Here is a 23087-nt window from a genome sequence, read left to right on the forward strand (position 1 = left end):
AAATATAAAACATTCTCATGTATTACAATCCATTCATTTCCTACTGCTCATATTCATGGTTGTGGGTGACTGGAGCCAATCACAGCTGTCCTCCAGGACAACACCAAATTTTTATTGGATAATGCGTAATGTACACGGGTCGTTGTATGGTTCACACAGAATCACATTTTAAAATATGTGGTGTTCTTGGCTCTCTCAGCCAAAAAGGTTCCCGACCCCTGGTGTAGTATGTAAGTGGACACTTATTCTGGTGGTTCAAGCTTAGCTGGAGTCGGGAACATGACGGCCTCAGACACGGACTTCTTCCACTAATAGGAGCATAAGCAAACAAGATTGCCACCATGCTGTCCCTCTTCTGAGAGCTGTTCTGACACACTGTCACCTTTTATAATCGGTCAGGATGCTCTTATTGGTACATTGCCTTCCCTGCCTGCACCTTCTTAAGTGGCCAGGTGACCCTCCGACATGGTCCTTGACGAGCCTGTGCCTTGCTCTCCAGGACCACGTGGGGCAGACAAGCTGAGCTGGGGATGGAATGGGAGGCGCTTACCTGGGGTGGGGGCACCAGTGCTTGTGTGCCCTCCGCTCTTCTCCTTTCAGTGCTAGCTGCTCGCCCTTCCCTCCTCTGTCTTACGTCCTCTTTCTCCCTGAACAGATAGTCCCTGAGAGGGTTGTTGCCTCCAGTTTTAGCCACATCTGCAGTTTGCCTCGTTAGTGAATCTGTTCAGAGATGTGAGTGATATCTCCTCCAGCTGATTGGCGTCTTTGAGGGGTGGTGACACACAGGCAGCTGGAGTGGAGATGGGACCGGGTGTGCAGAAGGCCTGTTGATGAAGGTGTGAGTCTGGGGTGTTCCAGGGAGGGGAAGACACTGCTGTCCAGCTTCTCATTGACTTCGCTGCCAGGGTGTGAAGTTGGGACATGTGAAGAATTTGTGTAGGAAGAAACCCGAATGGCAGTTAGCATGTCAGCGACGCTGTGACAGCAGGAAGCAATGACCCTGATCTGGTCTCCTGCTTTCATCCTAATTGAAAGGCCTGAAATCCAGCTTCCCAGTAGAGAAGAAATAGGCAAATAAATTGGAGGCTTCCTTCTTATGGTTTATTGATGCTGTCTTGACCGACTCAAAAGATCATTTACCCATAAAAGCTCAAATCTAAGGTTGTTTTTCTTTTTTAAAAGAATACTGGCTATTTGAAAGAAGCCTGAGGAGATAAAAGGAGAAAAGATACTAATACCATTAGCTAATATTCAGATAAAAACCCCAGCAAGACAATTAGATTTGTGGTATTTTTTTTTTTTTCTGTAGCTGTTCTCCTTGGCACAGATGATAACGGGCAGGCTGGCTTGTTTCTCTCCTCAGAGTGATGTTCAAAAGAAGCCACCCGAGCTTTATTGTAACACGTGGTTCTTTCTCATTAGCTGCAAACAAAACACATTTCAATAATGAGGGGCAAAGGTCCTGTGACTGAAAGTGATGATGAGGGGGGGGCCGGGTTTGCACGGATCCTGATCCGAGTCGGAGGCTTACTTACTGGTTTAGGAGAAATGGGGGTGTACAAGAACCTCAAACTAGCCCTCCTCACGGGTGTGCTGGCTCCAGGGCCCACGTGTCCTCAGATGGGGCAGCGAGCTTCGGCTCGCCCCGCTCCGTTGCCGCGGCCCTGGCTGTTCTGGTCAGTGTTCTGAGGGGCGTGACGCTGCGTGGGTCACGTTCGTTCTTGTTGCCATCATGAGGACACTTGATTTTCAAAGGGACCCCCTCAGTCAAAACAGATCATACATGCGGGTTCTCAGGACAATAAAAGAATTTATGAAAACGCGTCAGGCAGCGACATAATCGCCCCATCAAACAGCGATATCAAAGCTGCTGGGAAGGTTAAATGCGCTACTGCTGAGTCTAGAGTTTAGATTTTCTGACAGTATTGAGATTTCTAGATTTCTTTTCTCCAAGGATTTTTTTTCTTTTTTTTAAATAACCTTGAATGATATTAAAACCTTAAAATGGCAAGATATAGAACTTCCTCAAGCTCTCCTCTGCCCCCACTTGAGACATGACTGGAGTCGAGGGGAAAGACAGGCGACATCTCGGTGCCTGAGAGGTCAGAGTGAAGGGAGTGAACCAGAGCCTGCCGAGGCTGGTGGTGCTGGGGCACCGCCCCTGAGCACGGCCTGGACGCCGTCTGGGAAGAACCCGTGTGCGGCTGGAGCGGAGGTGACAGGTACGCAGGCTGCCCCGGTGCCAAGGTGCAGCGCACTCACCCGCACGCACGGAAGGATCTGGGAAGTGAAGGCGAGACGGCCCGCCTTCCTCTTAGATACGTGTGGCCTTGGGTCAGTCACCTCTCGGAGTGGCGTCCCTCTAGTGTAAAGTGGGGGTCGGGTGGGGTCGGCCTCTCTAAGGCCTTTCTCTGGCATTAGGGTTCTGTAGCTTGGAGTGACCCACATGCAGCCCCGGGGGTGCCTTTTCCTGGACTCGTGTCTGCAGGGGGCTCAGGCCACTGCTCCTTGGGGCGAGCAGAATAAGGGATGAGAGGCTTGCTCGCCTCATTTGGCTCTGTGGTGACAGGAGCACCTGCAAAGCCGTGTGTTTGCTGTTTCAAGGGGCCAGTCGTCAGAGGACCCGTCATCAGAGGACTGTCTGTCGAAGCCCTTTAGTTCCCAGACTGGTTGCAGTGACGGGCCAGGCCAGGCCGTAGCAGGAGCACTGACCTGCAGTCCACTCACCAGGTGATGGCTTCATTAGCGTCACCTGAATGCAGTGCACTGCACTGGACACTGGGGAGACTACAAAGTAACCCATGGCCAGGACTCCGCCCACAGGGCTGCCTTCCCTGGGCGCCAGGTCCCACCCTGGCAGGAGCTCTGCGCTCGGACGAGGGCAGCTGGCCTAGGGGCCTGCAGGGGGACATGGCGAGCCCCTAGCCTCCCGGCTCTCCCTCCCTCCTCTTGGCCCTTCGGTCCAAGCCATCCAGAGCTCACTGCCTCTAGGGGGACATGGCGAGCCCCTAGCCTCCTGGCTCTCCCTCCCTCCTCTTGGCCCTTCGGTCCAAGCCATCCAGAGCTCACTGCCTGCAGGGGGACATGGCGAGCCCCTAGCCTCCCGGCTCTCCTTCCCTCCTCTTGGCCCTGCGGTCCAAGCCATCCAGAGCTCACTGCCTCTAGGGGGACATGGCGAGCCCCTAGCCTCCCGGCTCTCCCTCCCTCCTCTTGGCCCTGCGGTCCAAGCCAGCCAGAGCTCGCTGCAACTCAGATCTACAGGCGGCCCCGAACCAGGTTACGAACCAGATGGGTTCTGTAGGTTTGAAAATGTTTAAGTATTTATATGCACAGAAAGGTAAAGGTAAATACTATGTTAAGACAAACATCTAAGTTGCATTTAATAGGTAAGTGTACCTGTTCCAGCTTACACACAGGTTCGACTTCAGAACAAACCCATCTTGTCCGTAACCCTGGGCGGCCTGCATCTCATTCTTCAGTTGGGTTTGGGTACCACGAGTATCGATGCGTCTTGCTAGTGTTCCTTAGAAACTTAGATGCAGTTGGACATAGAGTGATTTTTAAAAATAAAGTGAACCATGCCTTAAGGTTGAGAAACACCCCCTGCTCCCCGCCCCACAGAAGCTTTTGGTGAATCCTGGAGAAGGAGATGATGATGTTCAGCGTGGCAAGAATCAAACTTTGAGTGAGCTGGCTTAGGAGCTTCGAGATTTTTTTTGAATGTCAGATTTTCTTAAAGTGGGACAAGGCCGTATGGCTCGGGCAGGGTGGCGCTGCATGGCTGGTGCGGTACCCGGGCCCAGGGGGCGCCGGCACACACTGCCACTTCCACGCCCTGGCCTGATAGGACGCCACTGGCCTAATTAGTACATTGAATGTGACCGGTGTGATGAATTTCCTTCTGTTTTCTCCTCAGCCTTCTGTCTCCTGTGAAGTGGGTCCTTGGTCTACCTGGGAGCAGGCAGAAGCGTTAGGGACCTCGGGGAAGACGTGCATGGGGTGGAGCGCCAAGGAGGGCGGGGATCTACCTGGGAGCAGGCAGAAACGTTAGGGACCCCGGGGAACACGTGCATGGGGTGGAGCGCCAAGGAGGGCGGGGATCTACCTGGGAGCAGGCAGAAACATTAGGGACCCCGGGGAAGACGTGCATGGGGTGGAGCGCCAAGGAGGGGCGGGGATCTACCTGGGAGCAGGCAGAAACGTTAGGGACCCCGGGGAAGACGTGCATGGGGTGGAGCGCCAAGGAGGGGCGGGGATCTACCTGGGAGCAGGCAGAAACGTTAGGGACCCCGGGGAAGACGTGCATGGGGTGGAGCGCCAAGGAGGGCGGGGATCTACCTGGGAGCAGGCAGAAACGTTAGGGACCCCGGGGAAGACGTGCATGGGGTGGAGCGCCAAGGAGGGCGGGGATCTACCTGGGAGCAGGCAGAAGCATCAGGAACCCGGGGAAGACGTGCATGGGGTGGAGCGCCAAGGAGGGCGGGGATCTACCTGGGAGCAGGCAGAAGCATCAGGAACCCCGGGGAAGACGTGCATGGGGTGGAGCGCTAAGGAGGGCGGGGATCTACCTGGGAGCAGGCAGAAGCATCAGGAACCCTGGGAAGACGTGCATGGGGCAGAGTGCCAAGGAGGGGCGGGGATCTACCTGGGAGCAGGCAGAAGCGTTAGGGACCCCGGGGAAGATGTGCATGGGGTGGAGCGCCAAGGAGGGGTGGGGACAGCCCTGCGTCTGACTTCTGAGCCCAAGATTTAAGTCGGAAATTTTGTATTTTAATCCTGTTTTTTAGATCATGATATGGTATTTGAAGCCTATTGAGGCTAATTGAATTTGGGCCTCAATAGTTTAAGACTTCATTAAAAACAGGTTCTGTAAAAATCTCGGCTACCCAGGGGTGCAGGTTTGCTAACTTACTGTGTGAGGTTGTGGGGACATTGCCTCGCTGCTTTATGGTGAAACAGACGCCCTTTAGGAAGCCAGGCGCATCAGACTTTGGATCGGAGTCTAGAGCTAGGCGGCCCTGGGAGAGGCAGTGGCGCGCTCTGCGGAGGGACTCACAGGTGTGCGGTCCCAGGCCCTGTCCCAGCGGCCGGCCGCACGGGCTCTCTGTCTGGCCTTGAGAGTTTACCAGGAGCCCTGCCTGCCAACACTTGGCACCTTGGCATGTTAAATATTACTAACACAGCCTTCATTTTTTTAAAAGTTCTGCAAAATCAAGATTTTTTCAATTCTGAATGGTGTTTTCCCCAGATCATTATGAGTTGTTGAGATGTTCTCAAGTACAGAGGTAAGTAACTAGCAGACATAACTGATTAGAAAGGGCTTCAGATTGATACCTCGTAGGAGAATCCTTGGCTAGTCATAGGAAATAGAGGTCGACCTGAATAATCGCAAAGTCGGAGCTGAGAGAAATGGTCTCGAAGTCCAGCCAACACTGAAATCCCCGTCGGCCCCGAGTGGGGACTCACCACAGCGAAGACCCTACCTCATAAACCCCGTCCCCGCAGGGGTGAGGTGTGGACGCTGAAGGAGGAGGTGGTTTTGTGTCCCTCTTTCATTTCATTCTTGCGTTCAGTGTAGGGCTGATCTTGGATAGAAAAATCACATTAGAACTTTGATAAGTTGCTTTTTGAAACAGAGTTGTTTCCATGCCACAGACATTTGGAGCAAAGTATGTTTATTGAAATACATTTTTATAGGAAATGTTACAGAACCTGTGATTGAAAACTTATGGCAGTATTTGGGGGAGTGATGTGTTCTTAATGTTAATTTGTGGACCAGCTCTGAAGTTCCTTCTGCTGTTTTAAAACCATTGGCTGAGTGAACATTTTCCAAGAGTCTTTTCAGATCTCAACTGTTTCATGGAATGGAATATTTGGTGCTTAAATAATGTATAAATCCAGTTGGACAGGAGCTGCCTGTCAGTTTTATTAACTTTGACCTTTTCTCCCATTATAAAGATGGTTTGGTAAATATTTAATGGGCCCCTTATAGATCTTGACAGTCGGAGCGTGTTCCTGGAAGCCGGGATAAGTATCTATGATTAACAAATGTCGCTTAATCACTGTGAGTCAGCTTTCAAGGGCAGGTTTTGTTTTTGGGAAGAGGAGCCCCTCCCTGTGCATGTGCTGGTGGGGTGCCGTGCACAGTGGGGCTGTCCCAGGAGGCAGAGGTTCCAAAGGGGCCCTTTAAAGGCCAGACAGCAGCCAGCACGCCTTTCTGCTGTTTTGTTTTTCTTTTGTTTGTTTGAGCAAATGATCGGAACGGTGCCAGGTGGCAGAACCAGCCTGCCGCTCCGCAGCGTTAGCAGGCCCTTCCACTGAGTCAGTGCAGTCAGCAGGGCCGGAACGGCTGAGCTAGCACGGACCCCAGTGGGTGCCGAGCGGAGGAGGGCCAACAGGAGAGCCGACAGGAGGGCCGACAGGAGGGCCGACAGGAGGGCCGACAGGAGACCCGACAGGAGGGCCGACAGGAGACCCGACAGGAGAGCCGACTCTCGGGCCGGGGGACCCCTGCCAAGCTGTCTTCCCTTTAATTCCATAAAGCCCCATGCATATTGCTCTCGTTGCAGATCCTGGTGGGGAGGATCGAAACCCAAGGAGCTGACAGTTTGAAACATTGTCTTTCAAACTTGTACTGTCCCTTGCTGCCATCGATTTCCCATTTAAAAACTCTGTAGGAGAAAAACAAATTTGAGCAAAATTCATTGGTCTAAGATGAGTTGTTAAAGCCAAATTATGCCCCCCTTTTCCACCCTGAGAGGAGCTCCATTTTTATTATGAACGTGATACATCTTTGTCTTGTATTGTGCAGCCATTCGGCTCCCGCGGCAAATCGACCACGTAAATCCAGCGGCTGTTAAAAAGCAATATGGATGCTCCGAACACAGACGTTTCGGTCTTACTGGGTGACTGGATATCTTCATTTTTATAGCCGCTTCCAAGAAGTAGATCATTTCATTTAGTTTTGTTTTCTTTCATTCCCTATGTGTGTGCAGCTCAATGGCTTTAGGTGAGGCCATTTATTTTTCAGAACGTTATTACCCTTTGCATCCAAGGCCCAGCCCCTTTTAAACTGTGGCCACGTTTCATTACCATGAGTTGTAATGTAGCTGACTCGGCACAGGAAATCTATCCTTTGAAGAGCATTTTGAAAAGAAATTGATCTGGAGCTTCAGAATGAATTACTATTTGTATGTTCAGTTGATTCTAAATAACGTTGAGAGACCTCGTTTAATTTGAGAAAGGGGGCGGGAACATACTAGGTGTGATCTACGGTCTCAATCCAGATTCTTAGCGTGGCGTTTTCACATTTGAATGTTTTATTTACATCTGTTCAAAACTGGAATACCTGTCAAGAATAATTTTATTACAGAGATTGATGACAACTCTTACAATCTAAAATACAAAAAGTATGGGATTAAAAAAGAAAGATAAGAGTCACCATCACACGTCAGATCGGCTGTAAGCTTCACTTGTCAACTCGTGGGGACCAGCTGTATTTAAATCACCAGATCCTGGTGGCAGGAGTCAGGGATGACAGTGATGGGGAATTTCTATATTTTGACTAGGTGGCAGTTTTGCAGATGTGTCCATTACCCAAAACATCAAATAGTACACTTAAAATGTATGCTTTTTATTTTATGTAAAACATAACTCAATAAAGTGGATTTAAAAAAAGAAATCTTCTTTGGTTTGGAATTAGCTAGTGTTACTTCTCTTTTCCAATAGAGAAATGGCGGTATAGAGAAGTAAAAGGATCTGCCCTAAGTAATCTCTGAAGTTCAGCAGTTTATCCAGAACAAAGCCCAGGAAGCCGGTCCTGAGCTGGTTGCGAGAGATGGATGCTTCCTCTCCCCCGATGTATTCCACTTAAGTGTGGGAGGAGCGAAGTTACCTTCTTACGCCCCTTCTCTGCTGTGGGTCTTTATCCATTTAGATACATTGTTGTAGAATACCTTCCTGAGTTTATCATAGTTGATACTTGTAACTTAACCACTGGGAACAGGGGCCCAAGGCTTCTGAACCCTAACTCCACATTATGTTTGAATTGTTTCTAAGCAGCATAGCCCTGGTTTACTGCAGTAGTTTGTGAGTTACATGGTTTTTATTATAAGCATGACATAACATTGGCAAGAGTTCCCAGAACTAATTTATCTTTAAGAATGAATGGATCTTCTTATAAAAAATGACATAGGCTTTAAAGCCATTTACATAAAGCATATATGAAAGAGGTAAAAAAAAAAGTTAAAAATTCTCTAATTCTACTAAGAAATGCACTATTAAAATTTTAGAGAGCATCTTAAGTGTGTCTGCTTGTAACGTAAACTTTTTTCAATTCAACAAAATGATGTAATGTTCTCTATGTTGTAACCTATTTCCCAGCGATTGTTGGGCATTTAGATTGTTTCTGGTCCCTTCATTATTATGTAATGCCTCGTTGAGCGACCTTATTCATATTCCTTCCGTTTTTCTGATCATCTCCTTTTGAATACATTCCTTGAAGCAAAATGTTAGCATCAGTATTTGAAAACTTAGACTGTCCCAAAGGGGTGAGCTGTATCAGGTATTGCGGGTTGAAGTCAAACCCTCGTCCTGCCTTTCCCGACCACTCCTTTCCTTCTGTATTCTGTCTCTGCAGTTGCAGTACCATGCGGGTCTGGCATCTGGCCTCTTGAATCAACAGTCGTTGAAACGTTCTGCTAACCAGATGGGAGTATCTGCGAAACGTAGACCGAAGGCTCAGCCCACAACTCTGGTCCTCCCGCCCCAGTGAGTAATGGGTTTGAGCGAGGGCCTTGGTCCCGGGCGGACTCGGCTCGGTGTTCGTTATTGTCTATGGACAGTTATTTTTGCAAGATTGTTTTTTTTTTTCCTTTTAAAAAAGTATCTGTTAAAATTAGAAACCCAGCATGTAGGTTACATATTTTGCATAGGTCGTAAATGAAGCAGTTATAATATAGTTCCTAGTTTACGTATTCTGTGTGTGACTTTTCCACATAGGACTGTAAGTTTTTGTAGCGTATTCTTTGTTTCCTTCTCCCATCGCCTTAGTAGACAGAGGGCGAACACAGCTGTCCTTACTTTACGAGTTGAGCAGCTGAGGAGCACATTGTGGTCGGCTGCTGGCTACTTAGAGACCCTGGGAGAGCCAGCATGAGAGTCGGTGTGAGGCTCACGTGTTCTTTTCTTACTAATAATATGTGTGCTTTTGTTTTCCGGTAGGAGAGAACTGTAAGGTTCATGAGGTGTGTAGCTTGATCATTTTTGCATGTGTACACCTCCTTGTAGCCTCACCCACATCAAGCCCATGTGGCCACCGCTGCCCAGACCCTGTAAGGGCTCCTCATGGTTCTCCTTATAAAAATGACATTGGCTCTAAAACCATTTACATAAAGCAGATATGAATAATATAGTAAGAAATAAAGAGAGTAAAGATTGCTCTAATTCTACTACTTAGAAATGCCCTATTAAATTTTAGAGAGCATCTTTTTAAGTATCTGTTTACAGTGTAAGTTGTTTCTTTTTTCAATTCAACAAAATGATGTAAAGTTCTTTTTAAATTCTAACTACTTCCCTTCCTGTACCACTTCCCTCTCAATTTTAACACTGTTGCGACTTAGTTCTTGAACTTCATATCAATAGGTCGCACAGTATGTAATCTTTTATTTTTCTTTTCTTCATATTTTCCTGAAGTGAGAAGTGGGGAGGCAGACAGACAGACTCCTGCATGCGCCCGACCGGGATCCACCCAGCATGCTCACCAGGGGGCAATGCTCTGCTCATCTGGAGTGTTGCTCCATTGCAACCGGAGCCATTCTAGTGCCTGAGGTGGAGTCCATGGAGCCATCCTCAGCACCTGGGCCAACTTTGCTGCCATGGAGCCTTGGCTGTGGGAGGAGAAGAGGTAGATAGAGAGAAAGGAGAGGGGGAAGGGTGGGGAAGCAGATGGGCACTTCACCTGTGCACCTTGGCCGGGAATCTAACCTGGGACTTCCACACGCTGGGCTGATGCTCTACTGCTGAGCCAACTGGCCAGGGCAGTATGTAATCTTTTATATCAATTTTTTTTCTCCACTCAATGAATATCTGCCAGATTCACCCAAGTTGGTTGTTCTTTACTGTTGCAGTGTGGTATTCCTTCCGAAAGGCCATTCGTTTACCTGTAGGGGATTTTGTACCAGGAACCCTTGTAGATGAGGACCAAGGTCCACTCTTGGCGTAGACTCGCAAACGTGAACACAGCCGTCTCTGCTGATAGCCTTCCTGCCGGCGTGCACATTCCCCTGGGAGGGACAGCCCCCCCAGGCTTGACCTGGGCTTGAATCGTTTCCTCACTCACCTGCCCTCAGCTGCTCCATTACATCCTCAGTTACAAGCTACATGACAGAATTTCCAGTCCAAAGGCGCGTTGGCATTTTAAACTCAATTGTTAGCATTCTTTTATTTTGTCTGATTAGCAATATTTATTGTACCCACTGTCCGGCAGGCCCTGTCCTAAGCTCTGGGGATAAAATCATGAGCACGACAGATGTCCCATCTTCCTGGAGCTTTTTGTTTCCTGGGGGGAAAACACCAAAAAGAAAAGAAGCACCTTACACAAATTAATAAACACAATGCCTGACCAGGCAGTGGCGCAGTGGATGGAGCGTCGGACTGGGATGCAGAGGACCCAGATTCGAGACCCCGAGGTCGCCAGCTTGAGTGCGGGCTCATCTGGTTTGAGCAAAGCTCACCAGCTTGGACCCAAGGTCGCTGGCTCGAGCAAGGGGTTACTCAGTCTGCTGAAGGCCCACAGTCAAGGCACATATGAGAAAGCAATCAATGAACAACTGAAGTGTCGCAACGAAAAACTGATGATTGATGCTTCTCATATCTCTTCGTTCCTGTCTGTCTGTCCCTATCTGTCCCTCTCTCTGTCTCTGTAAAAAATATAAAAAATAGGCCTGACCTGTGGTGGCGCAATGGATAAAGCATCGACCTGGAAATGCTGAGGTCGCCGTTTCGAAACCCTGGGCTTGCCTGGTCAAGGCACATATGGGAGTTGATGCTTCCAGCTCCTCTCCCCTGTCTTTCTCTCCTCTCTCTGTCTCTCTCTCTCTCCCTCTCTCTCCTCTCTAAAAATGAATAAATAGGCCCTGGCCGGTTGGCTCAGCGGTAGAGCATCGGCCTAGCGTGCGGAGGACCCGGGTTCGATTCCTGGCCAGGGCACACAGGAGAAGCGCCCATTTGCTTCTCCACCCCTCCACCGCGCTTTCCTCTCTGTCTCTCTCTTCCCCTCCCGCAGCCAAGGCTCCATTGGAGCAAAGATGGCCCAGGCGCTGGGGATGGCTCTGTGGCCTCTGCCTCAGGCGCTAGAGTGGCTCTGGTCGCAACATGGCGACGCCCAGGATGGGCAGAGCATCGCCCCCTGGTGGGCAGAGCTTTGCCCCTGGTGGGCGTGCCGGTGGATCCCGGTCGGGCGCATGCGGGAGTCTGTCTGACTGTCCCTGTTTCCAGCTTCAGAAAAATGAAAAAAAAAAAATGAATAAATAAAAAAATATATAAAAAATAAAAAAAAATAAACAGTTATTTCTGGTTATGATTGGTGCGTAGCAGGGGAGCGCGGAGGGTGGTGGGAGTGGGGACAAAGAAGGTCTCTGAGGAGATGACATTAGGGAACACTTGGAGAGCGAGGGGGAGAAAGGCCAGTGAGGAGCTGGGGAGGTGCCGGAAAGACTCTGGGACCTTTTCTCTCATTGGTGGACACTGTGAGACCATGGCTTCTGTGACTTTCAGGTGTTCCCCGCAATAGTGTGTGCTTCCGGGTTAGAATGAGCAGGATCAGCCAGCCACCGGCCGGCCATCTCTTGTCTGCGGCAGGCACCGACGCCGTATTTTTCAGACACCGCAGGGTCCGCTTCTTTGCATGATACAAGACAGAGTTTCACTGTTTGCCAGAAAACTTCCTCAGGAACATTATCCATTGTTTCTCGTGGGTTGATGTGGCGCTTCTGCAGATCTCAACTCTCAGCGCTCAGAAGTCTAATGGGCCTTGTAACTTGTCATTTTCCCTGCATGGATTGTCGACTGAGGCAGGACGTTTGGCGAGGAGTGAAAGGCTTTCTAATGGTCCCGTAAAACCGGAGCCAGACCATGTGTGTTGCTAATGCTCTCTTGACAAAAGTCAGTGCTTGGTCCATCTGTTCACCATTTGTTAATTTGCATTGGCTTGAAACCTGTTTACAGGTGACATGCTATTATGAGGACACTTAGAAACTATTTTAAGCACCGAGGCAATCAACAGACTCTGTTCTCGTGCCAGACAGAAAAGAGGTGTTCACAACTGTCATTATAAATTTATAATAAATCACTCAAAATACTTAGTTTCAAAGAGAAAAGTGGTTACTGTGTTCCAAAAATAATACAACGTTGAAATGATTTCCTATACTTAGGGGCTGTTTGCTGTGAGAATCGACTACCGCCTTTCCTTGATCCTGGAATCTCTTTATAGAACTGCCGCCTCGTGGTTCTGTATCTGCAGATGCAGAATGGGATCTGTGGCTGAAGGTCATTCGGTGCACTCCTTTGAGCATCTGCTCAGTAGATTCTACGGTGTGCCACTTCCTGTGTTAGGTAGCGGGGACAGAAGCACCGACACGATATGGCTGCTGACCTACCTGGATTATAACATTCTTAAGTTAAAAATAGGGCCCTGCTAGTGTATATATTATCATAAGTTTGGGGAAAAGAAAGATAACATAAAAGAAAACAACAACAAAAACCCTCCAAAAAAGATTGTATTGTCATGTTGCTGTCTCACATCAGTATTTATTGAGTGTAGTTGTTAGATTTTAAGGTGTAATTTGATATGTAGAATACTGATTACAAAATTTTATTATAAGCACTGCATAACCATAAAATAATTTCATCATTAAGACAATCTCTTGAACTCCCTTATAAAACACCAGCTAAATGCTTCAAGGTCACTACATTGGTTATCAATTGCTGTCTAAGAAACTGCCCCAAACCCAGTGGTTTCCCAGCAGTAAACACAGCCTGCCGCGTTTCCTGAGCTCCGGGGTCTGGGGGGTTCCGCCGGGGGTCCTGCCTCGGTGTCTCACAGGTTGCGGTCAGCTCTCCGCCACACCGCGGGCATCTGAAGGGTGGACTGGCATGCGGAGGCCGCGTCCACGGTGGCTCGCTCACATGGCAGGCTGCGCGGTATGGGCTGTTGATGGGCGAGCTCAGTCCCTTCCGTGTGGACCTCTCCGCAGGGTGCTGAGTGTCCTCGTGACCTGCAGGTGACGTCTTCCAGAGCAAGTGAACTGAGATGAGAGCCTGGTGGAGCCCCTCCTTTGATGTCTTAGTCTCAGGACACATGGCATCTGTGCCACCCTTTCTGTGTGTTAGAGATGAGTCACTGCGTCTGGCTGACGTGGGGGAGGGGGGATGCAGCCCTTCCTTTTGAAGGAAGGAGTGTCAGGGTTGCCAGTGAGGAGGGACATTGCACAGAGGGGGGACTTTTCACTCGGTTACTTTTCAGCAGGTACTTTCTCTGGGCCTTCAGGTGGCTGGCTCCCGCACTATGCTGGGTATGGGGAGGAGGAAGGTGGAGCTTGGGCTCTCAGGAGGCTCTGAGTGGAAACCGAGGCACAAAGAGGGAGTGGGGATCACCGTCAAGTGAGCCGCATCCTAATGACGTGACCCTAACCTGCCAGAACAGGCCGTGGCGGGAGCTGAGAGAGATCCACCCAGGAGGCCCTGCCGGATGTAACCCAGTCCCCCAGCTGCCGGCTGTGGAGGGGGACGCTTTGCTGGATGCTTCCTGCAGAGACTGATAGGATTTCGAGGAGAGGTTCTACCTCTAAACGGGGGAGGCGGCCGGTGAAGGGCCAGCGCTGGGCCCCCACGTGCCCCTCTGGAACTCCGACATCGGTTCACGCGGTGACTGCAGGGCTTGTGTGTCGGTTCACGGGGGAGGAGGCGCTCAGGCCGCCAGGACAAAGCCCCTGGTCCTGCCCGAGTGTGTGAGACCACAGGCACGGCATATAGGCAGGAACGCAGGCCTCTTAACAATGTGTTTGTCTTTAAAATGCGAGACTCAGCACCCGACTGTGTCCCTGTAGGGTCGGAGATTTGGGGGATTCATGATTCATATCTATCTCCCCACCAGAGAAGCTTGCGAGATGACAGACGTGTTCCTGTTGAAAGATCTTTTATCACCTGTTGGCTTGCAGTGACGCTGATGAAGCGACTCAGTCCCCTGGTCCCCAAGTGTGCCTAGTAAGCCCTTGCAGAATGGCACTGCCGTTTCATCAAGGAGCCGTGTGCCCTGGTGCTGGGCAGACATTGCTGGGCTTCTGATCCTTGTGGGATCACACTTGTCTGGACGGTGGCCGTCTTGTTTGATCTGTAAGTTGCATGTTGAGATACCTTTGTATTAAAGATGTCAGCTGTAGGTCTTTGATAACAGCCTCACCTGTGTGATGCATTGTGCAGTGTCCTTTGGTGCTAACATGGGATGGCGGTCTAACCAGCATGGCCGCACGGGGTGGCCTGGCACCCTGGGCCGCGGCACCTCTGCCCGATGAGGTGCTGGCTCCCATGGGAGCAGAGGGCAGACCCTTCTGTATTCCTGTCTGCACACAGATTCGTTTGTGCTGGAGGGAATAAAAATTGTTTTGCAGAAAGGTTATTTTTTAAAATACTGCCTTCCTCCCCTGCAAGTTGTGGAGACAGGCTGTTTCTTTTGTACCGTGTGATCTTTCGTGACAAGGTCCTGCTGCTAAATCAGGCACGAATCCTCTCACCGGCTGCCTTCTGTCTCGTCACCAGGAGGTGCCGTCCAGCGCCCAGCCAGGCGCAGCCCTCCGCTCCCCCACGAGGGCCGATCCCTCTCACCTGCCCGAGCCGCCTCTGCACCGGTCTGTTCTCTACAGCACAGTGTTCCCTTTGTCCTGGGTCGTTCCTGGCAGAGCGCAGTCCTGCTTACCCGAAACCTGTACCCTGGAAGAGCGCCCAGCGCATTCCCACCTCCCCTCTCTTCCCAGCAGAACTCCCTGGGAGAGTTGATGGGATTCGCTGGGTTTCCCGGCCGCCCCAGGCAACCGCCGTCTGAGTGTGTCCCTCCCGCAGAAGGCCAGGGACACGGTGCTCCTTCTGCCGCTTTGGGTCGGTCAGCACGACAGTTTGGAGCCTTGTTCATGTTGCGTGTGTCTGTGGCTCACCCCATTTTCTCACTGAGGAGTGTTCCTTGGTGTTCTTTGGAGCCCACCAGTGGCGTTTCCTGAACACCCTCACTCGCGTCAGCACTAACTAACACCTTTGCCGGTGTGGGCGCCTGCACTCCCCGCCCCTGTTCTTGGGCGACCTGCCTCAGGTGTGAGTAACATCACACAGAAACAGCGTGTGGGGACAAGTGTTGCTGGAAAGCTCCACCGATCAGAAGGGGACGGGGATCATGACAGCATGCACACCGAAGGGTTCCAGTGTTTGAACAACGGACGCCTTCAGGTGGCTCCGGGAGTCGAAGTGAAAGAGACTCATTTTCTACCACCGCCTTGCACACCAATTCCCAAGGTCGCCGACTTGAAATTGCACGTGGCACTCGTCCAGATGATTGGACTCTCTCCAGGGCATGTGGTAGATGTGCTTCTATTCCTGAAAGGCAGGGGCTCGTGCTGTCTTCTGCTTAATGTGAAACCAGTGGGAATCACCGTGAGCAGAGCAGGGACAGGAATCTGCCCTTGGAGACGGTGATGAGTGAGGGTGGAGCGCGCCATGGTCACTGCTGTTTAACCCGAGCGGAGCAGACACTTGGCAGGGTGGCGCGCAGAGCCCGGAGTCTTCCGGTAGCTTCCTGGCCACGACGTCATCATCTCTGCTGTTGCTGGCTTTCAAGATCTTTTCACGGGAGTTTTTCCTCAGCTGCACAGATACAAAACATACAAAACATCAGGTTTCTGTAGATGTCATTTGACCAGTGGCTGTGAATGTGCTTCCTTCAGGGGCCCAGTTTTCTTCTTGATGACCTGGCTTTGTTTTGCTTCCTGAGGACCTTGCTGTTTTGTTGCCAGCGGAATTTGTAATGTGTTGACAAGTTGGTGGTAGATTCTTCAGCCTAGGTGGTGATAGGAGCCACGAGCAGGAATACTTGGCCCTGCCTTTTGCTGCGGGGGTTGGGGCTGCCTCTGAGCCAAGTCCAGTGAGGAAACCCTGAACGAGAGCAGACCAGCCCGTGCCAGGAGCATTTGAAATGCAGAGGCTCCTTCCGAGTCCCCTTTCCAGGGGTGCTTGTGTCCTGGGCGACCCCGCGCTGGGCTCGTGCGCAGGGCCAGTGTGCGGTCCGTACGGAGTGTCCCGAAAGGAGACAGAGCTTCGCAGCTGTAAAGGTCCTGAGTTTTAGGAAAAGTCATCAAAACTTGAGGAGAAGTTCACTAACTCCTCCTTTCCCCTATTGGCAAGTATTAAGTAACAATATTCATTAAATACCACGGAGAGGCTCTGTAATAAAGAAGTAATCCTTGGCCCTGGTGGCTGTGACTCTCCAGAAGAGTTGAAATTGAGAATATAATTAAAGATTAAAACATTGTTTGCATTCTAGAACATGGAGCAATCTTCCTCTCCATTGCGAGACCGTATTAATAAGGAAGAGATCAGTTTCCAATAACCGACACTACAGACTCATTTATTAACATCCTCGTCAAGTGTCTGGCTTCTCTGGCCTTTTTCCGGCAAGGCTGGAACTGTCTCCAGGAACGCCGAGGGCCACCCATCTGACCTCAGAATGTATCCAGATCTAGTCAGTGGTCCTGAGTTTGGGTGGGGACATTCTGCAGCGAGGGTCACCTCACTGAGTTTTCAGTCCTGTAATTCACAGTCTCCGTCTGTTGACAGAACAGTTTTCCACCTTTTCAGCCTGTTTTTCGTGCAGGGTTCAAGGTTGGTAGGAGCTGGTGTACCTCGGTACTCTAAGGTTTTCCAGTTGTGGCTGGGAAAGGCGTGGGAACACTGGGAAATGTCACACCATCTTGACACAGCGACAGAAAGAAGCCCTTTGTGGTCAGATTCCTGGTGTCAGGCTGCGTGAAGCCAGCCCACACTGCCCACCCCAGAGCGGGTACAGGGAAGCCCAGGGCTCTGCCCGACTGGTGTCCAGTTTAATGCGCAAGCCCCATTCCATGTTCTCCCTCTGCTTTTTATTCTTACTTCTTTCTGAATGCTGTTCACACCAGAGTGTTTCCTGTGCCTTGCAGCCGCGTCAGAGGCACTTGGAGGCCGAGGGCAGATAGTCTTCCGAGGTCAGTCTCCGCTGCCACCTCGCTCTCCTCGCTCTCAGAGGCACTTGGAGGCCGAGGGCAGATAGTCTTCCGAGGTCAGTCTCCGCTGCCACCTCGTTCTCCTCGCTCTCAGACTTGCATCCCAGGGCCCGGGAAGACACTCAGAACTAGTTCTTCAAATGTCCTTTTTTGAGTGTTCATGTGCTCGTGTGTTTGGCGGGGGGGGGGGGACACACACACGTCTCTGCTAGCCTGTGTCACTGACGGGGAAGGGAAGTGACCCAGTGACTGGGCAGGGAGGCACCCCGAGCTCGTAGCTCCCCCATGACATTCAGCCTTGTCTGCCCCGTGTTCTGGTCAGACTGGAAGCTCCTTGGGGACCGGGGCTCTCAGTGTCTCCTTTGCTGCCGAGCCTGGGCGCAGGTCCTGATGGCTGTATGAGCGAGTCCTAAAGGCTCGGCCCCCTTGTTCTGCGACGCACACCCCCCCCCCCCAGCTGATGAGGCGGAGGACGTCTTTTTACAAGATGTTCTGGGCCTGTGTCTGTACTGCTCATGACTCTTGGTAAGTTGGAAGAGTAAGCACTGGGCATTTAAGTGTCTGGGAACCAGGCGCCGTTTGGACTGACAGCAGTGCCTGCAGGTGAGGATTTGGAGCTGCCATCAGTCTGACCCTCCCTAGTGGGGGCTAGTGGGGACGGATAGGACTGGCCCTGGAGGCCCAGGTGGCCAGCAGCCGAGAGCCAGGCGGAGGCCTTGCGGTTGCCAGGGCAGGGAGCAGCAGGCCCTGGGGGCTCGTGAGCAGGGGCGGGGTGCGGAAGGTGGTATATTAGGAAGATTAATCAAGTAGCAGAGTGCAGATAACTAAGGTAGTCCTTTGTAGCTGTTTCAAAGATAATTGGTTCATGTAACTTCTCTTTTATCCCCTCTCTTTGGGCAGGAGGCAGATCTCTGGGAGAAATAAAGGAGGAATCCCTCATAAATATTAATGTATTAATCTGTCTATGGAGAATAAATATAGGGACATTTTGTCTTAAACGCTCTATGCCGTTACGCTCATTAGCATATATGGTGTAAAAGATCCTTTTCTCCCTGTGAGCGAGCCATCCTTAGTCAGCTGACAGCCACATGCTGAACTCTGTAGCTTGTCAGGGTCGTGCGGTTGAGGGACAGGAGAAGCCCTGTGCTCCCCTGCGTCAGCCGAGGGTTTCTGTGTGCACCCCACGTGCTGGCCCATGGCAGGCAGCCAGGAGATGAGGGACAGGAGAAGCCCGGTGCTCCCCTGCGTCAGCCGAGGGTTTCTGTGTGCACCCCACGTGCTGGCCCATGGCAGGCAGCCAGGAGAGAGTCCTGAGTCCTATGCGGTCTCGTCTTCTAGACCTTCCCTGTGGACCTGAGCCCTGTGGACGTGTGTTTATGCTTCTCACTCTGCGAGCGTTTATTAAGCATTTTGTGAGGCGAGGCGTGTGCCTTGTCCGCCGGGCACCAGAGGTGCAGAAGGGCTGTCTGCCGACGGTGGGAGAGGCAGTGAGTCCCACTCTGAGCACGAGTCCGAGGCGCTCGCGGCGGTGGGGGAGGTCTGAGGGACCACTCGGCTCTAACGCACCGCAGCCTCTCCCATCTCCAGAGTGTTGGAGGGAGCGGGTGGTAAAAATAGTCACTAATTGTCGAAACTTGGTGGTAAGAACATAATGCCGTTGATGAGCTCATTATACTGTTTTATCTACTTTTGTGTAAATTTGAAAATTTTCACAGTAAAATGTTTTTACAAATACGAGCCTGGAGCTTGGATTGTTGTTGAAGAAATAGACTTGGGAATCAGCGGTGTCGGTTGGCAGGAGAAGTCTCGGGGTGTGTGGGGCCTGCCAGAGGCTGAGGAGGGACCGGAGGAGGGCATGGAGGTCAGTGTAGGAGCCCTGTCACCCCGCCCACTGTGTGACACTTCCGCCCCATCTGCATCCTCTCCTGGCTTCACTTTCAGCTGCTTTGTCTTGTACCTGTCTCAGACCTACTGTGACATAGACTAAAATTTAAAACTCAGTGTCTTCTATAGATGCCAAATCAAAGAAAAATTATGTAAAATAGCAAACTGTAATAAAGAATCTGACCATTAAGCATTACGTCAAATGTGGCAGTCTGCAGAACCAGTTCAAACACTCTACTTCATTGCACCCTCTAATTGCATTTCTCCTTTACAAGGTGATTTTATCCAGGAAGACAGCTGTCTCGTGTGGTTATTACATCACTGGCCATTACTGGGCAAAGGAGGAGAAGAGGTGGGTGGTTGTATGGTACAGCTCAGCAGATAGGAGCTGGGTCCTTTTTTAATCCTCGTTTGCATAACAAAGAGTGCTTCCCCCTGTTAATATTTCACCCTGTGCCATTTCTACCAACGCTGTTTGTGAGGCTTTTTTTTTTTAAATCTTTCTGCTCTTTCCTGGAATGGAAGGTAATTGTGTTGGTCTTTTGATGTGTCCCTCCTTCTCTCTCTCTGTGTAGGCTGTTAGTGACCCACAGATTGTGGCCCAGAAAGCATGGTAGGGCTGTAAGTGATCAAGAAGCAGGGAGCCCTCTCTGCTCACCTGTGGCGAAGGCTGTTCCTACTCTGACGGGTACAGCGACCTCGGGGCCGTGAGAACAGGCGTGAGAGGAGATGGCTCTGTCTCTTAGCTTGAGTCTTCTGGAGTGGATGTTGGTCTGGTGGCACCAGTCACTCTGCTAGTCCTCATTCATCATAGATACAGAGGATTTTTTTTTTTTTCCCATTTTTCTGAAGCTGGAAACAGGGAGAGACTGTCAGATAGACTCCCGCATGCGCCCGACCGGGATCCACCCGGCACGCCCACCATGGGGCGACGCTCTGCCCACCAGGAGGCGATGCTCTGCCCATCCTGGGCGTCGCCATGTTGCGACCAGAGCCACTCTAGCGCCTGAGGCAGCGGCCACAGAGCCATCCCCAGCGCCCGGGCCATCTTTGCTCCAATGGAGCCTTGGCTGCGGGAGGGGAAGAGAGAGACAGAGAGGAAGGAGAGGGGGAGGGGTGGAGAAGCAAATGGGCGCTTCTCCTGTGTGCCCTGGCCGGGAATCGAACCCGGGTCATCCGCACGCTAGGCTGACGCTCTACCACTGAGCCAACCGGCCAGGGCGGATTTTTTAATAATAAAACGGATTATACTTATTTCTAGCTTCCTCAGCCATTAGGCGTATCACATCTCCAAGCTGGCTTAGTGTGGAAAGAGCTGGTGGTGTCTCTCTGTTTCTCAGCCTTGACTAAGCTCTGAGCTCAGGGCCTGCTGGTTCTCAGAATGAGCTGTCAAGCTCAGTCCTCCGTCTGGGGACATTCCGACAGCTGGGTGGCAGTGGACTAGAAGGGGATCAGCCAGCCAGACCTGGAGGACCCCGCCCTTCTCTGGAGTGACGGGGCCTCTAGAGCAGCTCTCCCATCCTGGTGGCATGTGAGGCTCATGCGGGGAGAGGCCCGGTCAGCCAGATTTTTATTTTTTTTAAAAATTTATTGATTTTAAAGAAAGAGAGAGAAAGGAAAAGAAACATCAGTTCGTTGCTCCATTTATTTGTGCACTCATTGGTTGATTTTTACATGTGCCCTGACGGGGGATCGAACCCACAACCTTGGTGGATCAGGATGATGCTGTAATTAATCAACTGAGCACCCGGCCAGGGCCAGACATCCATCTTTTAAACAGCTCCCAGGATGAGTCCCATTTGCACCTGAGGTTCAGGACCACTGCCTCAGGAGGGGGTCGGGAGCAGGGAGAGGGGCCTTGGGACACGGAGGTCAGACATCTGTGAGGCCAGGGGAGCGTCCTGGTGGGCAAAGCTGCAAGAGTTGCTCTGCTCGAGGCCGCAGTCGAGGCCCGTGGAGTTCCAAGTCCAGAAGGACTGGGTCCTAGCTGGGTTGCCTCCTCGTTGGCCCCTAAGTGTATCTTGTCAGTTAGAACGCGCCCCCCTCCCCACGTGTGGCGTGCACAGAACTTGACTTTACACATCAGATCTAGGGCTAGAACTGGTTTTTACAAATGAACATGACCTCTTTTTTTTTTGGCACTATTTTTATTTTTTAAAAAGGACACATAATATAAAGGTCTCCTAAGACCAATTAATTCAATGCAGTTCCTCCAGCAGACATTTAGACAGTAGGAAGCATTGTCCTGCCCCCTAAGGAACCTCTGACATTGTTGAGGGACATGTCTACAGTGTGGTAAAAACCCAGACCTGGAAGAGCCAGGGGCACTTACCTCGCTCCCCTCGTTTGTCCGTGAAGGACGCTGAGGATGCAGGCTGCGAGGTGTTCTTCTCCGAGTCGCAGATTTGTCACAGCAGAGCCAGGACCGGAGCCTCCTGTCTGTCCCCCTGGTGCCCCCACTGGCACTCCACCATCACCTCCCACTCCTGGGTGGCTGGGGGCAACGGACGAGGAAGACGGGAAAAACCCAGGACGTGGAAAAAAATGTGTCTTTCTTATTTTTTATTTTTTGTATTTTTCCGAAGTGAGAAGAGGGGAGGCAGTCAGACAGACTCCCGCATGCGCCCGACCAGGATCCACCCGGCATGCCCACCAGGGGGCGATGCTCGGTGGAGGTCGTGGAGCCATCCCCAGCGCCAGGGACAGCTTGCTCCAATGGAGCCTCAGCTGCGGGAGGGGAAGAGAGAGACAGAGAGGAAGGAGAGGGGGAGGGGTGGAGAGCAGATGGGCACTTCTCCTGTGTGCCCTGGCTGAGAATCGAACCTGGGACTTCCACATGCCAGGCTAATGCTCTACCACTGAGCCAACTAGCCAGGGCCAAAAATGTATCTTTATAGGCTGTATTTTTGGGTGTCATCATAGATTTCTTCCCACCTGTGTTTTTTGCTCTTAGAGTTACCGGAGTTGGATGCTCCGCGGTTGTGTTTTGAGACGTGGACGTGAACCCAGCAGAGGCTGTGCGGCCCATTGCCTCCCGTTCTTGGCCCATGGAGGGGACAGCGCGGCAGTGGAGTGCGGGAAGTCCAGCGCTCTGCCCGCGCTGCTGTGGCCCTGGAGCTCTGCCCTGTTAGCACTGCTCTTTGGTGGAGAAGCAGCACTTGATCAGCTAGCAGGAACAGATACTTCTGTTCTACACATGAGCCCAGATTTATAGACTCCGAGTTCAAAGAACTGAGACGAGAGATGCCTAACCGAAGTGGACTCTGGAGCGAGGGAGGCAGCACCGCAGGACCGGTTAATAATGAAGCCAGCACGAGGGCGCTCGCTTAGCTCTCAGGTCACCTCCGGCGCTGCTGGTCCTCTGCTTGGCTTCGTAGATGGCGGTGCTGAGGCTCGGCCCATGCGCAGGGTCTCCCGGTGGGAAGTGGGGGGGTCTGGGTTCAGACCTAGGCACCGGGGCCCCAGAGCCCACACTTCCGAGCTGTCAGGGTAGACTGTCTTGTGTCCACCTCCGTCGTGGACTAGGCGTTCTGGAAGCAGGTGCTCAGATGGACATTGGGGTGCAGTTTATTAGGGACCAGCCTCTGTGAAAGGAAGGGGAAGAAGCAGGTTTGGGCAGACGGATGCCGCAAACTGGGATGCTGGCCCGCCGAAGCCTGGCCGCACCGGGGTGGCCAGTGAGCACTGGCTGTGAGGGTGGTCCTGGGCCGCGCTACCCTGCCTCTCAGTCGGCACCCACGGGCGCTTCCCGGAGGCCATGGCTTCGACCAAGGGCTCTCTGTGCCTGAGCTGACAGCAGAGGCTGGTCCTGGGTAATGGGTCCTGGGTCCTGACTGCGGCTCCCGTGGCCGGAGCAAGCTCCTCCTCGGACAGGGATCCATCGAAGCGTCTCCTCGCCCACTGAGG

The 23087-nt window shown here is 51.6% G+C and overlaps 1 protein-coding gene across 3 annotated transcripts in view; it reads left to right on the forward strand.

Moving 5' to 3' along the window:
- Positions 1–23087, forward strand: part of MED27 (mediator complex subunit 27) — a 208924-nt gene that overhangs the window by 65237 nt on the left and 120600 nt on the right. For all 3 annotated transcript variants that reach the window (XR_010729024.1, XM_066255891.1, XM_066255892.1), the window contains exon 3: positions 8639–8769. Coding sequence is in view for 2 of the 3 variants with exons in the window: in XM_066255891.1 (XP_066111988.1) it covers positions 8639–8769 (131 nt within the window). In the remaining variant the exon portion in view is untranslated. The remainder of the gene's footprint in view (positions 1–8638; positions 8770–23087) is intronic.

This window comes from Saccopteryx bilineata, chromosome 2, assembly GCF_036850765.1.
Source record: "Saccopteryx bilineata isolate mSacBil1 chromosome 2, mSacBil1_pri_phased_curated, whole genome shotgun sequence".
NCBI lineage: Eukaryota > Metazoa > Chordata > Mammalia > Chiroptera > Emballonuridae > Saccopteryx > Saccopteryx bilineata.